This window comes from Notamacropus eugenii, chromosome 5, assembly GCF_028372415.1.
Source record: "Notamacropus eugenii isolate mMacEug1 chromosome 5, mMacEug1.pri_v2, whole genome shotgun sequence".
Lineage (NCBI taxonomy): Eukaryota > Metazoa > Chordata > Mammalia > Diprotodontia > Macropodidae > Notamacropus > Notamacropus eugenii.
Genome location: NC_092876.1, coordinates 131063098 through 131079567, shown reverse-complemented (window position 1 = coordinate 131079567; position 16470 = coordinate 131063098). Strand labels below are relative to the sequence as shown.

The window sequence follows — 16470 nt, the reverse complement described above, 5'->3', positions numbered from 1 at the left end:
CTCTTCATCTCTTTCTCATGGTTTCTCTGCCTTCATTCAAGTCACAGCTAAAAACTCACTTTCTGTAAGAAATCTTTCCTAATCTCCCTTTTTTTCAAATACTAGAACACTAAGGTCACTTACTACTGTGTACAACATTATATACTTAACTGATTCCAGTGATCCACCACTCTATTAACCAGTACCAAATTATTTTCATGATTACTGCTTTGTGCTCAGCATGTAACTTTCAAAGATGCTCTATTCTTGTCTTTGATTCTTTCTGATCTTCTTTCTGTTCTTCTTTGTGCTTTAAAAAAAGTCTTTTTTAAAATCAAAATTATGTAGAGCAGTCTTTAACTAAGCTGACCCAGTATTTTGACAATTTAATTGATGTTCCAGTATTTAAAAACTACTTTTAATTCCTTTATTTTTGGTATTGTTTTAGAATTACTATGATGTGTGAAATAACTAATCTAAATTAACTGTTAGCAAGAAATAGCAAGATATATTGCTTTAAGAAAGAAAAAAACCTTTTTTTTGCTATTTAAAGAATTAGAAATAGAAATTGGCCCTAATCTTTGTATTGTACATCAACTTAAAAAATGTCATGCCTTAAAGAAAATAAATTTGTACTTTCTGTTCTAGCTGGAAAGCTAGGTTTTGACTCCACTTTTTGTACTAATTGTAATACCTTGGGTTAATATTAATCTCTCTGTGCCTCAATTTTCTTATCTGTAAAATGAGGTTGAGTGAGATATTCTCTAAATTTACTCCTGAATTTTAAAATCTGTAATTCTTTTCCGTTTTTAAAAAAAAAAATAATTCCGAATTTAAAATCAGCTTTTCCCCCACCCCAGAGTATTTCTATACATAAAACACAGCAGGACACAAAGAGAATTCTATGTGATGCCATGAGTCTCTATTTTATGCTGCTTAGCATAAATCATACACATTATTGTTAGAACTGTTCTGTTTTATCTATATGTTTCTGTTCTGCACATTTAAAAAGATGTTGCAATAGTACTCTTTTTCCCATCACTATTTCCAATCCTCTACTTCCTCCAATACCTGTCCCCAACTGGAATAAATCAATTCTGAGAGAAAGTAATGTATGGAATGGAGCCATTCCTACTGGCTCTGAGCCAAATTATTAAATTTTCTGTGTTAGCGTTTGCACCTCATAGCAAATGCTGCCTGTCAGAGCTTGATTTATTGTTTTGTTGGTCGTCTAGATCTAAGAAAATGTTAGAGAAAATGTTAATTCAGATAACACAAGTCTGTGATGTGCACATTATTTTTTTCCAGAGAGCCAATTTTTAAATATTCACCAGCACACTCCTGTTTGTAACAAATAAAGCCTTATCAGTCAAGATGAATCCACACAATGGTGGTGTCTAAAAATGTCTGTCTCTTTCCGTATTTTGTGTCTGTCACCTCTCTGACAGGTGACATGCTTTATCCCACTTCCTTTGGGGATGTCGTTGGTCATGATGTTGATCAGATTTCTTAAATCTTTGAAACAGTTGTTTTTCTTTACAGTGTTGCAGTCCTCATAAAACTTGTTCTGCTTCTATTCACTTCACTCTGCATCTGTTCAAAATTCTGACATAGTCTCATCATTTCTTATAACACAGTAATATTCCTTTACATTTGTTTACCACAATTTGTTCAGCTACTCCCTGTTTGTCTGAGAGTCAAGTTAAAGTGCACCATCCTTTTCCCTTAGATTAATTCTTTGATGTGCTGCCCTTTTTTTTTTTTTTTTTTTTTTGGAAAGTTCCATTTATTCTTATACTCTCCATTGTTTTCAATAGAAGGTCTCCTCTCCTGAGCACAGGCAGGCTCAGTGGTTGGTGAACCATATTTGCACTAGTATCTTCCCTATTCCCCTGGCTGTGCTGAGGCATGCCTGGGGTTCTGGTGTTGATGATTGCAAGTTCCACCCCCTTGGGGCTCAGGATCTCCTCCCCGTTCGCTGAAGAGTAGATAGCTCTGGTTCTGCACTGGTTCCCTTAAGCCACAGCAAGAGAGACCCTCCCTCCCTCAGCTTTGCGATTTTCCTAGCCTCACAGGCTAAGAAAATGTTTACCCCTTCGGCTGATCTCACTGTTCCAGGTTTTTTCCTGGGGAAATATTCTCTGAGTTTTTCAAGGTCAACAAGGGGAGGGGTAGAGCATTTACCGATCACTCTACCATCTTGGCTCCCGGAAGTTCAAGTAGGTGACTTACAGACATTTAATCTGCGGGTTGATAGTCGCAGGAGCAGCTGCTGCAGTTACCTGGGGTTCTGTGGTTCTCTCCTGCTCAGTTCCACTGGACTCCTGGCCTGAGCTGATATGTTTGAGATTCCGCAGTGCTTCTGCTGCTTCAGATAGCCCAGGGCTTCCTGCTTGGCTTTGCTACAGCGGGTTCTGCACGGATATAGCCTGTGCCCTGTGCACTCTTCCAGCCTCATGCAACAGATCTTTTTTTTTTTTGGCCCCTTTTTAATCCCTTCTTCAGGATCGGTAAATTTGTTTTGCCTTCGACTGAATCACTGCTGTTACCTTCCTTCTCAATACCCTTCCATGTGTGTATGTGTTTTGTTTATACACATAGAAGCATGACATGATTGCCAGATTTTTATTGAGTTTTGAACCAGCATATAGCATTAGCCTCAGTAGTTCCTGTCTAAGGACTTTTTTCTAAAGTTGGCAAAACATTTTGTGCTGCAGTACTTCAAAAGATTTGTGATTTGACCGTACACGTATACACAACATTTAAATATATAAGATCAACTTGTTTGCTCCTTAGTAGACCATCTTCATGAGTTTGTTTGATAGAGTGCCTTTTAGAATGTTTATTACACTAGCACTGCCTTCGAGAATTTAGGGTCACTGCCACACCATAATGAGGAATTAGAATAGAATTTTAGTGAATTCAGAAGGAAAGATATTATTAGATTAGAAAGATAAAAAGGAAAATCACTAACTTCACCAGTAAAACACAAATTGGCAGTAAGTAGAGGCTTCAGTGTTCATATGGAGAGAAAATCTTTGAAGTTGGACAAAACCAAGTACATACACCAAAAAAAAAGAAACTGCATTTATTTTCAGTATCATTTATGGAAGTCACTTTCTGTAATCATGAAGATTAAAATGTTATCTGGGGTTCTCTGATATCTTGCAAATTACCTGTCTTTTTTCTTTTTCCAGGCAGCAATCATTAGCAGAATTCAGTGTCGGATTGTGGCATTGGATCTGAGGAGTCATGGTAAGTGGACTACTTAGTTAAGCACTGGTTATATGGTATGGTACAATGTACTCTGAATAATCCTAAATGTTACAAGTTGTTTCAGTTACCAAATATCCTAGACCTGGACCCTCCAGTATTGTGGTTTATTAGAAGTGCTAGTTTTTCTTAGTAGCATTTTTCTTATTGTGATGTTCATTTTAGAAAATGTTTTACTTGATAACTGAGTTCTTTTTTTCCCGAGTGGAAGTTTAAGTTGCAAATAAAAAGTTCATATGCTATACTAGTAATATGAAACCTTATTAGTCTGGGCAAGTCTAGTATAAATTTCTCATTTATCATCAAAAAGCTGTGTCTGTAGATATAATAGACATGGAAAATTGCTCTCTCCAGGCATTTGAACTTAGAGACTTACCATTTTGTTATGTTAGAGCCATCGCTTCAAAGAACAACTTTTTAACTTTTATAACAGCTTTTGAAAACATTTTGAATGTGTTTGGTTTTTTTTTAGGTGAGACAAAAGTCAAGAATTCTGAAGATCTCTCTGCAGAAACTATGGCAAAGTAAGTTAATACTTTTCTGTACACTTAATTTTGCTGACTTTTATAGTAATGAAGAACAATAAGCTTTTCAGTTTAGGTGGTCAGTAGTTTATTTAATTTTCTAAAATTTTATTAAGAGCCTGCTGTGTGCTAGGCCAATACTGAAGGAAATAGAGATAAATAAGCTATGGGAGCTACCCTCTAATTGCTTATGGCTCTTATTTATAACTCCAGCATTATTCTAGACTTCTCTCTTCTCCCTCACCCTATACACTTTTAGTCAGTACCCAAGTCTTGGTATTTTCTACCTCTATAACATCTCTCACATCTGACTCTTACTCTATTCACACATCCACCACCTTGGTTAAAGCCCTCATTACCTCTTGCCTAGGTAATTATAACACCTCCTAATAATTCCTTCTGTCTCAAGTTTCTCCCCCCTCCAGTTTATTTTACATGTTGTTGACAGTGAATTTCCTTAAATATAGATCTCACCATGTCATTTCTCAGGCAATTTCAGGGGCTTTTTAATGCATCTAGAATAAAATACAGAATCATCTGCTTATCTTTTAAAACCTTTCACTAAGTCATTTGAACCTATTTTTCATCTTGATTGAATAGTAGTTTCCCCTCTTGCACTGAAATTCAGTCAAACTGCTCTTCTCTTTGTTCCTCACACGATATCCCTTCCCTCATCTCCATGCCTTTGAATGTTCATCTCCCATGCCTAGAATGTATTCCCTCACCTCTGCCTCAGAGAATCCCTTTCTTTCTTTTAGATAAAGCATAAGCACCAAACTTCTACATGAAACCTTTTGTAATTCTCCCTAGCTGCTATTACTTTCCCTGTAAAACTATCCTATTGTCAATTACTTCATTTATTCTTCATATACTTATATGTACTGAAAAACTTCTTACAGGTAGAGATTATTTTATTCACTGTGTTGGAGCCACTAGTACATAGCATAGTTCCTGGCACATAGGAGGTGCTTGATGTATACTTGTTGATTGGTTAATTAATGACATATATACAAAAATATGTATATTTCTAATATAAATTATATCATGAATACAAAAAGTTAAATATAACATTATGTACAGGTGCTGTATGCAACTTTGCTTGTCACAGTATTTGTTGAACTGAGTTGAAATTAAAGTTTTCTGATAGCACAGAATAGAGATACTTTCTGTGCTTTTTTTTTTTTTTTCTGCTTTTGGTCTCACTTTGCTATAAAATCTACAGAGAGAATTAGTCAATCAGCAAACTTTTGTTAAGTGCCCAAGTGCCAGCTGCACTGCTAAGCATTAAGAATCCCTCGATTTCTTGGTGTGCTAGAGTGGTAATGCTAGTTAAGTTCTTTAAAAATCTTATAGCCTAGACTTAATCCTAACTTTTACAAATATCATGAATTTTCTTCTGATGATGGAGATAAATAGAAGTTGGGCTTTTCTAGAGATGAAAATAGCCATGCTTAAAAAGTTGAATGTGCCAGAAAATACTGAAGACCTATTCACAGTAGGCTTCCCGGATAGTCCAGATCAAAGAAACCCTCAGAGGGCTTCTCAAAGGACCTCGATACCGTTTTTCAAAGAGAGAGTAAAAAATAAATGTGTTACATATCAGGACTAGGACTCTTCCTGCTACTCTCCATATAGTACTTGGAATGTGTTCTGCTCCCAGTCATGTAGGGTCTTACTCTCCTAGTGTTCAGCAGTTTTGACTGAAAGAAAAGTTGCACTCTCCTCAAAGCCCATGTTTATGTTACTGAGAATCATCCGCCAAAATTGTATTTTATTCAGCTATAGTCAGTCAGTAAACATTTATTAAGCACCGACTGTGTGCCAAAGCCTGAGGATACAAAAAGAGGCAAAAGATAATCCCTACCTCCAATGAGCTTATAGTCTAGCAGGGGAGATAACAAATAAATAGTTACATGTATCAACAAGCTATAGACAAGATTAAAATAAGGCATAAATTTATAGTCACAATAGGTTATAGAGACAATATTACATTGTAGAGCCCTGAAATTTTAAGTCAGAAAATCTGAGTTTTAATCTTAACTGTAGTTCTTACTAGCTGTGTAATTCGGGCCTAAGCATTTATCTTCTTGGAACTTCCATTTTTTCATCTGCTGTATGGAGATAATGATACTTGTATTTCTTACTTCATCAAGTAGTTGTGAGGAAAGTGTTCTGAAAACTGTAAACACCAAAGAAATGTGTTGTTATTATTACTCCTACAGTGAGTATGTCCATGAAATATTAAAAAGAAGGTATCCACTAGTTTGGGTAGAACTTATTCAGGAGATGTATAAATTAGACCCTTTCTTTCATTAGCAGAAAGGACTCCTGGGTCAGGAAACTCCCTTCACCACTTCAAGCCAGTCCCTGCTCAGTAACTTCAAGTGTTCTGGTTTTGAGGCCAGTTTTTAGTCCATAATGCCAGGCTGACTCCCAGTATGATTTAAAACAACAACAAACCCAAACCCCACACTTGTTAGTTGTCCTTACATTCCCTTGTCAGTCTCAGGTCACAGAGATCTTTTGTATTTCTCATACTATTCTTAGAGGCTATGCCATTCTCTCACATTCATATTGTTATTGAGAGTTTTGCATCCATTTGATGGACATTTCCTTTTAACATTCAAGTTGGTTGTCAAATTCCCTGTGCATTTACCTTGGTCTCTTCACTTTTTCCATCCTTTCTTCTTATTAGTATTACTCCCTTTCGTTCACACACAAAGAAAGACAGCTACAATAATGTCTCAGTCATACAGCACCATGAAAATTAAAGTTTTAAATACATTTTCAAAAAGCACCAAAACTTCTCTCTTGATATCTTTAATTTTCATGGAGTAAATGAGAAATATGGATTAGACAATAATATGATAAGATGAATTCAGAACTGGATGGCCAAATCTGAAGAGCAGGTGTCAGTGATTCAGTGTCAGTGTCAGAAGGTCTCCAGTACAATACCCCAGGGGTCTGTGCTTGGCCCTGGGATGTTTTGACATCTTTATCACTGATCTAGATAAAAGTATAAACTGTATACTCAGGAAATTTAGGAATGACACAAAGTTAGGAGTGATTGTTAATACAGTGGATGACAGAGTTGGGATCCAAAAGGATCTTGACAGGCTAAAGCACTGACATGAGTTTAATAAATTAAAAGTTCAGTAGGGATGAATGTAAAAGTCTTACATTTGAATATAGAAAAATCAGCTTCATAACTATAAAATGAAGGAGGCAGAATTTGTTCTGAGGGTTTCTGGAAGCTCAATAGGCATTAGCAGTGTTACATAGCATCTAGAAAACGTCATTCAGTCTTAGGCTGTGTTAAGAGGTTTCCAGGAATATGGAAGCGCTGGTTCATTGTCATTGCCCTTGAAAGACCACCATGAATACTGTAGTCAGCTATGGGTACCACATTTTAAGGAAACAGATAAACTGGAGAGTATCCAGAGGAAAACAGCCAAGGGAATAAGAGGACCTAAGTCCACGTTCTTGGAAAATTGAAGCAACCAGGCATGTTTAGCCCAGGGGAATATAACAGCTCTCTCCAGGGCTTTGAAGAGCTACTACATGGAGGAAGACCCACACTTCCACCATTTGGCCCCAGAAAACAGAACCAGGACTGATGAGTGGTCGTTGCAAAAAGGCAATTTGATGACAAGAAAAAGATCTTAACAGTTTGACCTGTCCAGAAATGGAGAGGATGCCTTCAGAAGATGGTAGTTTTCTTGTTAAGAGGTCCTTAGGCAGAGATTGAACTGTTGGATATATTATAATAGAGATTCCTTTTTTTGTATGAGTTGGGACTTGATAGCTGCTGAAATTTGAACCCTCAAATTCTGTAATTATGTCTAAAACCTAGTTCTTCAGGATCACACTCCAATGTTTGTTTTATCATTGTAACCCTATTCTACCCTACTATATTTATTATTCTTTCAGTAGAAAAAGTATCTTTCTAAAGGAGCTTACTTAGCTGGGTTGCCCCGTAGGAACACATAGAAGAGCATTGTGGAATAGTGAAGAAGAGTTAATTTGGAATCAGGAGACCTAGGCTCAGATGACTCTTTTCAAATACTTAAGAGCAAATCACTTAGCCTCTCACAGCCTCAAGTTTCCCTTTGTATCAAATGAGAACAAGAATTCTTACACAACCTATTTCACAGGTTTATTATGAGGAAGGTACTTTGCAGATCTTAAAACACTTTATAATTATAAGTTTTGGGTATTACTTTTGATTCTTCTCCAGTAGTATGTAAGCTCGAGAGCAAGGACTCTTTCACATTTGCCTTTGTATCCCCATCAAAGGGCTTGCCTGGCCCATGGTAAGCCTTTAATAAATACTGGTTGATTTTGATTTGGATAGTATTACTAGATGTTAGAGTGGAAAGGGACCTTTTATTAAGGGGATTTGTTCTGTGATCTTTGGATTCAGTCCAAAGGCCACACTTGAGGACCTGGAGGGCAACATATGGCCTCAGGACCACAGATTCTCCACAGCTGATAATCCATCATGTTATATTGAGACCAGGTGACTTGCTAAAATTCACACAAAGTTTTAGTGGTCTTCTTCCAGCTTTGCCTCCCATATCCCCAGTCACACCTCATGTAATACTATGTACCTGTCTTATGTACTTATATGTGTCTTAAATAATTTTCATTTCTATTCAATGTATTTGTTGGAGTTTATGAATTGAAATGAGATTCAAACCAAAATTCTTAAATCCCATATAGGCAGCATATATAAAGGTAAGTATCCAGGACAGATCGGTAGAGCTTCATAGTTACTTCTAGGAAGTAGAACTTCTATTATCACAGTTTACATAGGAGGAAAGTAGGGGAAAAGAAGTTAACATGGTTACTTAGAGAATTCTTCCCAGTTTCCTTTGTTCTTTCAATACTTATTTTTCTTTTTGTCAGGGATGTAGGGAATGTTGTTGAAGCTATGTATGGAGATCTTCCTCCTCCTATCATGCTGATCGGCCACAGCATGGGAGGTGCCATTGCAGTTCATACAGCAGCATCCAATTTGGTGCCAAGTTTACTGGGTCTCTGCATGATCGATGTTGTTGAAGGTAAATTAAGTTGCTCATAGGCCTTTGGCATGTATGAAATTAGAGAGTGAATGTAGTTGGGCCTATTTTAATGTGTTGATTTTGTCATTTATTATAAATGTGTTCCTCAGCTTTCTTATTTATAAAATGAAGATAATACTTGTACCTACCTATTTTTTAAGGTCGTTGTGAGTAAATAGCTTTTCAAACATTGAAGCACTGTATAAATGTAAGTACTTATTATCCTACCAAAAGCATATATGGAACCTAGGGACTTTCCACAGGCCTATCAGAGCAGTTGTTTTTCCAAAAAGCTTGCTTCCATTCATAGGATTAACTGAGTTAGTTATTATCAGTGCTTTAGAATGTTATTAACTGAGTTACTTGTTATTAGTTATTATCATTGCCTTAGAATGCCTGTTATTATTTTGGTTTGATGTCTAGGTACAGCGATGGATGCCTTAAATAGCATGCAGAATTTCTTACGAGGTCGCCCTAAAACCTTCAGTTCACTGGAGAATGCCATAGAATGGAGGTAACTGCCAGCTTGAATTTCCATTTAGAATTCTACCTGGATAAGAACATTCCTTCTTATCAACCTCAGTGGTTAGCACCACAGTTGACGTGCCAAATTGCTGTTTCCAAGCAATTTGGCTTTTGTCTCTCAATAGATGCGGCTCTAAGGAACAATCATTTAATTTGGTACTTCAGTGTAAGAAGCTAGAACTTCTGAAAAATCACAGACTCCTTAGACAAGAGATTTCTGGACAACATTTAGATTGTCCTTAATATCCATTAAACCCATCCCACAAATAATATAGTCAGAAATATAATTATCGTGTGTGTGTGCATCTATTCCCCACAGTAGCATAATGGAACACTTTACAAATCCATATAAAGAAAAAAGCAAAAGAAATAACAGATCCAGTTCTGAAAGAAGGAAAAGAAAAATAGGTACAAAGTAGGGCAAAGCAAGTTAACTGACGAAAGCATAGACTTATAGAAATAGCATTTAGGAAAAAGCTGAGCTTGGTGAGCATATATGTGTGCATGCATGTGGGTGTGTTTTGGGGAAATGAATTGTTGACAATGCGGACTGCTAATGTAAAAACCAAATAATATATGAGAAGTGAAACCAGTTCATTTCTTTCAAGCACTATGTTATTTCCAGTCTAGATTAGTGAGCTTTGTTTTCAATTTGTGAGGGTACAAAAGGACATGACAATGCTTCTCCATTCTGCTAGTTTCCTGGGTGTTATTCATGGCCAGTAACCAGTAAGACTGCTCTTTAAATTCAAATTAGGGAATTAACATAGGCATGTGTCAGTCATCATTCAGAGTGGGTTCATGTTTTACTGTGTTGGTTCCATAATACTAAACATGCTGGAGGAAATTCTGTGTTCATTTCCAAAACGTCCTGAGATATAATGTTCATATTGTGAAGAAGTCATATTTTTCATTGTTTTTTTTTTCTTTTACATACAGATATACATATCCATACCCAGTCCTAATTGCAAGGGGAGCAGATCTCATTCTCTAATGACCTCTGAAAAATCACTAACATTATCTCATTCTAACTAAGTGGCAAAGTAAACTGCTGAATAACATTCTTACCTCTTCTATTTCTTACTAGTGTAAAGAGTGGCCAGATACGAAATCTGGAATCTGCTCGAGTTTCCATGGTTGGCCAAGTCAAACAGTAAGTCCTGTTTTTTCTGACAGTTAGATGCTGAAATGAGGTTAGGGCATCCACCAACTATCTATTTTTCATCTCCATTTTAAACTAAACAAAAGCTCAAAGGTTTAAACTGATACAAGAGTAACACACTGCCAACTAACAACAGCGATGCAATGGAAAGGACACAATTTTTAAAGGACCTGAGCTCCAGACCTTGCTCTACCACTTGCTGTGTTTAACTTGAACACTTTTCTTTGTCTTGTCCCCTTTTCTAATCGAAAATAGCACAGCATAGTATTGTAGCTGTAGACACTGAACTCAAAGTCAAGAATATCTAGATTTGATCATCCTGGTTTGACTGCAGGATCATCATCCTACCTTGGATACTAGCTGTGTGACTATGTCTAATGACTGTATCTATCTAAAGTTCTTTATGTATAAAATAGTGATGATACTACCTGTAATACTAATCCAGCAGGATTATTATGGAGATCAAATGAGATTATGTATTCAAAGGAATTTGTAAAGTTTAAAGCACAATATAATTATCAGTTATTTTCACTGCCTAGTTGCTTTACTTTGAGTTCTAATGTGGATAAAAAAAATTCAGGAAGGTTAATGATTTACACTTAAATAAAATGTGTGTGTGTGTTTAAATAATATGTAGTATTTATAGATGACTTTAATAACTTTAAACTGCGCAAAGACTTTTAGGACATGTTTTATAATAAATTTCACACATACTTTTCAAAGTCTTAATGCTTGTCTACGATGCCTTTTGGCCTTCCTTCTCTTCTCTTATGTGCATTTTAAAAAATACTTCAGTGACCTATCCTTCCTTCTTTCCTCCTTAATCTTCTTTCCTTCCTAGTCTTTCTTCTTCCAACTCTGCCTTCTAAAAAATGGGAGGGAAATCTCATAACAAATATACATAGACATACAAAATAAATTCCCATATTAGCCATATCTAAAAATATGTCTTTTTCTTCATTGTGAGTCCATCATTTCTTTGTCAGAAGGAGGTATCATGCTTCCTCATTGGTCTTCTGGAATCTACATAATTTCTTAATTCTACTGTGTAGATATAAAGAATTAAGGTGTAGTACTTATACCATTATATATTAATTTATTTTTATTTTTGTGTGTGTGTTTAAATTTATTTATTTAAGTTTTCAACATTCATTTCCACAAAATTTTGGGTTCCAAATTTTCTCCCCATTTCTCCCCTCCCCCACCCCCAAACGCCAAGCATTCTAATTACCCCTATCACCACTCTGCCCTCCCTTCTAACATCCCTCCCTTCCCTTATCCCCATCTTCTCTTCTGTCCTGTAGGGCAAGATAACTTTCTATACCCCATTACCTGTATTTCTTATTTACTGGTTGTATGCAAGAACAATACTCAACAGTTGTTCCTAAAACTTTGAGTTTCAACTTCTCTTCCTCCCTCCCTCCCCACCCATTCCCTTTGGGAAGGCAAGCAATTCAATATAGGCCATATCTGTGTAGTTTTGCAAATGACTTCCATAATAGTTGTGTTGTGTAAGACTAACTATATTTCCCTCCATCCTATCCTGCCCCCCATTGCTTCTATTCTCTCTTTTGATCCTGTGCCTGCCCAAGAGTGTTGACTTCTAATTGCCCCCTCCTCCCACTGCCCTCCCTTCCATCATCCCCCCCACCCTGCTGATCCCCTTCTCCCCCATTTTCCTGTATTGTAAGATAGGTTTTCATACCAAAATGAGTGTGCATTTTATTCCTTCCTTTAGTTGAATGTGATGAAAATAAGCTTCATGTTTTCTCTCTCACCTCCCCCCTTTTTCCCTGCACTGAAAAGTCTTTTACTTGCCTCTTTTATGAGAGATAACTTGCCTCATTCCATTTCTCTCTTTCTCCTCCCAATATATTTCTCTCTCACTGCTTAATTTCATTATTTTAAGATATGATCCCATCCTCTTCAATTCACTCTGTGCACTCTGTCTCTATGTGTGTGTGCGTGTGCGTGTGCATGTGTGTGTGTATAATCCCACCCAGTACCCAGATACTGAATAGTTTCAAGAGTTACAAATATTGTCTTTCCATGTAGGAATGTAAACAGTTCAACTTCAGTAAGTCCTTTATGACTTCTCTTTGCTATTTACCTTTTCATGCTTCTCTTCATTCTTGTGTTTGAAAGTCAAATTTTCTTTTCAGCTCAGGTCTTTTCATCAAGAATGCTTGAAAGTCCTCTGTTTCATTGAAGAACCATTTTTTCCCCTGAAGTATTATACTCAGTTTTGCTGGGCAGGTGATTCTTGGTTTTAGTCCTAGTTCCTTTGACTTCTGGAATACTATATTCCACGCCCTTCAATCCCTTAATGTAGGAGCTGCTAGATCTTGTGTTATCCTGATTGTATTTCCACAATACTTGAATTGTTTCTTTCTAGCTGCTTGCAATATTTTCTCCTTGACCTGGGAACTCTGGAATTTGGCCACCATGTTCCTAGGAGTTTCTCTTTTTGGATCACTTTCAGGTGGTGATCTGTGGATTCCTTGAATACTTATTTTGCCCTCTGGTTCTAGAATCTCAGGGCAGTTTTCCTTGATAATTTCATGAAAGATTATGTCTAGGCTCTTTTTTTGATCATGGCTTTCAGGTAGGCCCATAATTTTTAAATTGTCTCTCCTGGATCTATTTTCCAGGTCAGTTGTTTTTCCAATGAGATAGTTCACATTCTCTTCCATTTTTTTCACTCTTTTGGTTTTGTTTTGTGATTTCTTGGTTTCTCATAAAGTCATTAGCCTCTATCTGTTGCATTTTAATTTTGAAAGAACTATTTTCTTCAGTGAGCTTTTGAACCTCCTTTTCCATTTGGCTAATTCTGCTTTTTAAAGCATTCTCCTCATTGGCTTTTTGAGCCTCTTTTGCCAATTGAGTTAGCCTGTTTTTAAAGGTGTTATTTTCTTCACCATTTTTTTGGATCTCCTTTTGCAAAGTATTGACCCGCTTTTCATGTGTTTCTTGCATCTCTCTCATTTCTCTTCCCAGTTTTTCCTCCACCTCTTTTACTTGATTTTCAGAATCCTTTTTGAGCTCTTCCATGGCCTGAGCCCATTGAATATTTATTTTGGATGTTTGGGATACAGAAGTCTTGACTTTTATGTCTTTCCCTGATGGTAAGCATTGTTCTTCTTCATCCAAAAGGATGGGAGAAGATATCTGTTCACCGATAAAGTAACCTTCTATAGTCTTATTTTTTTTCCCTTTTTTGGGCATTTTCCCAACCAATTACTTGACTTTTGGGTCCTTTGTCAAGAGTAGGGTATACTCTGGGAATCTGTAAGCTCTCAGGTCCTCCAGGGTGGCACAGTTAAGTGTGTACACTGGTCTGGGAGCAGGGAGAGATTTCTCTCCACAGCCACCTGGCCTCCAGTTCCACCAAACCAGCACTGGGGGCTGGGATTCAGATAAGCTGCATGGGCAGGGCTGCCATTCATTGTGAGATAAAGATCACCTCCCTGAGGACCTCTACACAAGGCTGAGGTAATAATCAGCTCCTCAGTGTCCCCAGGGTTTTTACGATCCAACAATGGATAGGGGCTGCTGTGGGAACTGCTGCTGCTTGCTCGATGTGGCCTCTGATGCCACTGCCTAAGGCCAGAGCTATGGGAATGCCCTTCTCCCTTCCTGGCCTGCTGAAAAAACCCTGTCACTGACCTTTGGCACCTGTGGGTTGAGGGATCTATGAGCCCTGCTACTGCGACTGGAGATTCTGCCTCCAAGGGCTGTTCATGAGCTGCATGTGCGCTGGCGGCCAGGGCTGGACTGGACTCTGCTCCACGTCCAATGCAACAGATGTTTCCTGTGGGCCTTTCAGGTCACCCTGGGCTGGAAATCTCTTCCACTCTGTTGTTCTCCACTTCTGCTGCTCCAAAATTTGTTGAGAGTCCCTCTCTACAGGTATTTTATGGGCTGTGTGGGGAGAGCCAGCATATGTGTGTCTTTCTACTCCGCCATCTTGGCTCCACCCTTATGCCATTATTTAAATAACATTACATTTTTATAAGAGGCAATATGGTGTCGTGCATATAAAGCTGGCCTTGGAACCAAGGAAACTTTTTTCAAGTCCTTCCTCTGACCCATAGTGGTTGTATGACCCTGGACAAATCACTTCACTTCTGCATGCTCTAGACAACTCTCTCAGACTTACAGAGAAGGTGCCAACCTGCATTGGTAGAAAGTATTCCTGACCAGGAGCTCCCAATAGTATTAAAATTACAGGTCCATTTTCTCTGCCGATATATTTTTATAGAAAAGTAATTGGCTGATTGATATATATTAAATGGGAGGCTGTTGGCACGTAGGCAGAAGTGTTAGCTGTTTTCTAAACAGTGGATTAGGAAACCGGAGTCTGCTCATATTTTTTGACTACTTTATTCTTCTGTAACACACTACTCAGTTCCTATGGTTCGTTGTCTCTGAAGATGTCAACAACATACATGGATGAGCATGGTAGCTGCTTGCTGAGACAATCTTGCGTTTTAGGGATGTTTCAGCAAATTTTTTAAGTATGCATTGTGGATTTAGCCTGTGTATTTTGTACTTTATCCCAGTCTTTCTTGGACCTAGTTATTTTCTTACATAGTCTCTGGATGAACAGTGCTAAATGTTTATCCATGTATAAATAGTCTCCTTTAATTTGCCCTAACACTACCTTGGGCAAATTAGTTTCCTCCTGCCTCTAGAATTAAGGAGTTTGAACTAGATGATCTCAGAGGTCCATTCTAGCTTTAAATACCATGATCCTACTTTGTTTCTGCTGCAGTGGGTCTCTTTAGTCTTTGCAGGCTGTGTTTTGAGAGCCCCAAATTTCTTAGTTTATTTTCATGTGAAAGTCCTTTGTCAGGAAAAGAATTTGGGGTAGTAGTATGGTTAGAGAGGAGGGCAGTGACCTTGTATGGTGCTAACACGCTGGGCCAGCATGATCATAATAATAGTTCACATCAAATATAGTACAAGAGGTCTTCTTTCTCCAGGGATAAGTAGTAATGGGAAAGGGGCACTTAAAATGAATCTGTTCAAAACAGAATCAGCGTTTCATAATTCATAGTTTAAAAGCTTCCATTGAGACTTTATCTTAAAAAAAATGAAAAGAAAAAGTATGAAAGTGAATTCATTTTTTTACAGAATTTAGATGATAATTATAATTATGTGGTAATTCTTAGAACAAAAAATAAATTGTTTTAATGGTTTGGGCATAATTTCTCCCAAATTGTATGACAACACACCATGGCTTCATCTCTGCCATTCTTGCAGCATGATAGAGAGGAGTCATTGTCACACACACAAAAAATTCTTCAATTTTTTGAAATTTTTAATTCTTTGATATTCCAATTATTCCTTTTTGAAGTGCCTCCTTAAAAACCAAAGATTGACCTGTAAAGATATTGGCAGAGTGGGCCAGAATAGACGATATTGTTAAGCAGGAGGAATATTTGAGTGGGGATTAATTTTACAAGTGATTAGTTTATTAGTGAATATTTTTGTTGCATTGACTTTTGCTTCTTTCTGCAGTGTTGTTGGGAGGCAGTTTGGTGTAGAATATTGAACCAGCTTTGGAGGCAGAAAGACCTATAGTTCTGCCTCTGACACATACTGACAAATCCATTAACTTCTTCAGTGCCCCAGATAACTCTGCAACTATCAGTTGCACAACAGTTACTTGTTGATCTGTATTGGTAGAGAGATATTGTTTACCAAGAGTTCCCTATACCAATGAAATCAGGAATCTGGGCTAAAACAAAAAGCAAAATTCACAACTCTTGAGGTTTTGATGACAACAAACACCTTAAACTTCATAGTTATGATAATGGTTTCCATTTATGGAGCACTTCAAAGCTTACAAAATACTTTCCACAGAACAACTCTGTGAGTTAGGTAGTTATAAGGATCATTATGCTAATCTTACAAATGAGTAAACAGACACAGAAGAGTA

General features: G+C 37.3%; 1 protein-coding gene across 4 annotated transcripts in view; it reads left to right on the top strand.

Moving 5' to 3' along the window:
- The window catches only part of PPME1 (protein phosphatase methylesterase 1), a 67858-nt gene that overhangs the window by 21879 nt on the left and 29509 nt on the right, over positions 1-16470 (top strand). For all 4 annotated transcript variants that reach the window (XM_072610878.1, XM_072610880.1, XM_072610879.1 and 1 more), the window contains exons 4-8: positions 3177-3234; positions 3725-3776; positions 8685-8839; positions 9263-9353; positions 10452-10517. In XM_072610878.1, coding sequence (XP_072466979.1) covers positions 3177-3234; positions 3725-3776; positions 8685-8839; positions 9263-9353; positions 10452-10517 — 422 coding nt within the window. The remainder of the gene's footprint in view (positions 1-3176; positions 3235-3724; positions 3777-8684; positions 8840-9262; positions 9354-10451; positions 10518-16470) is intronic.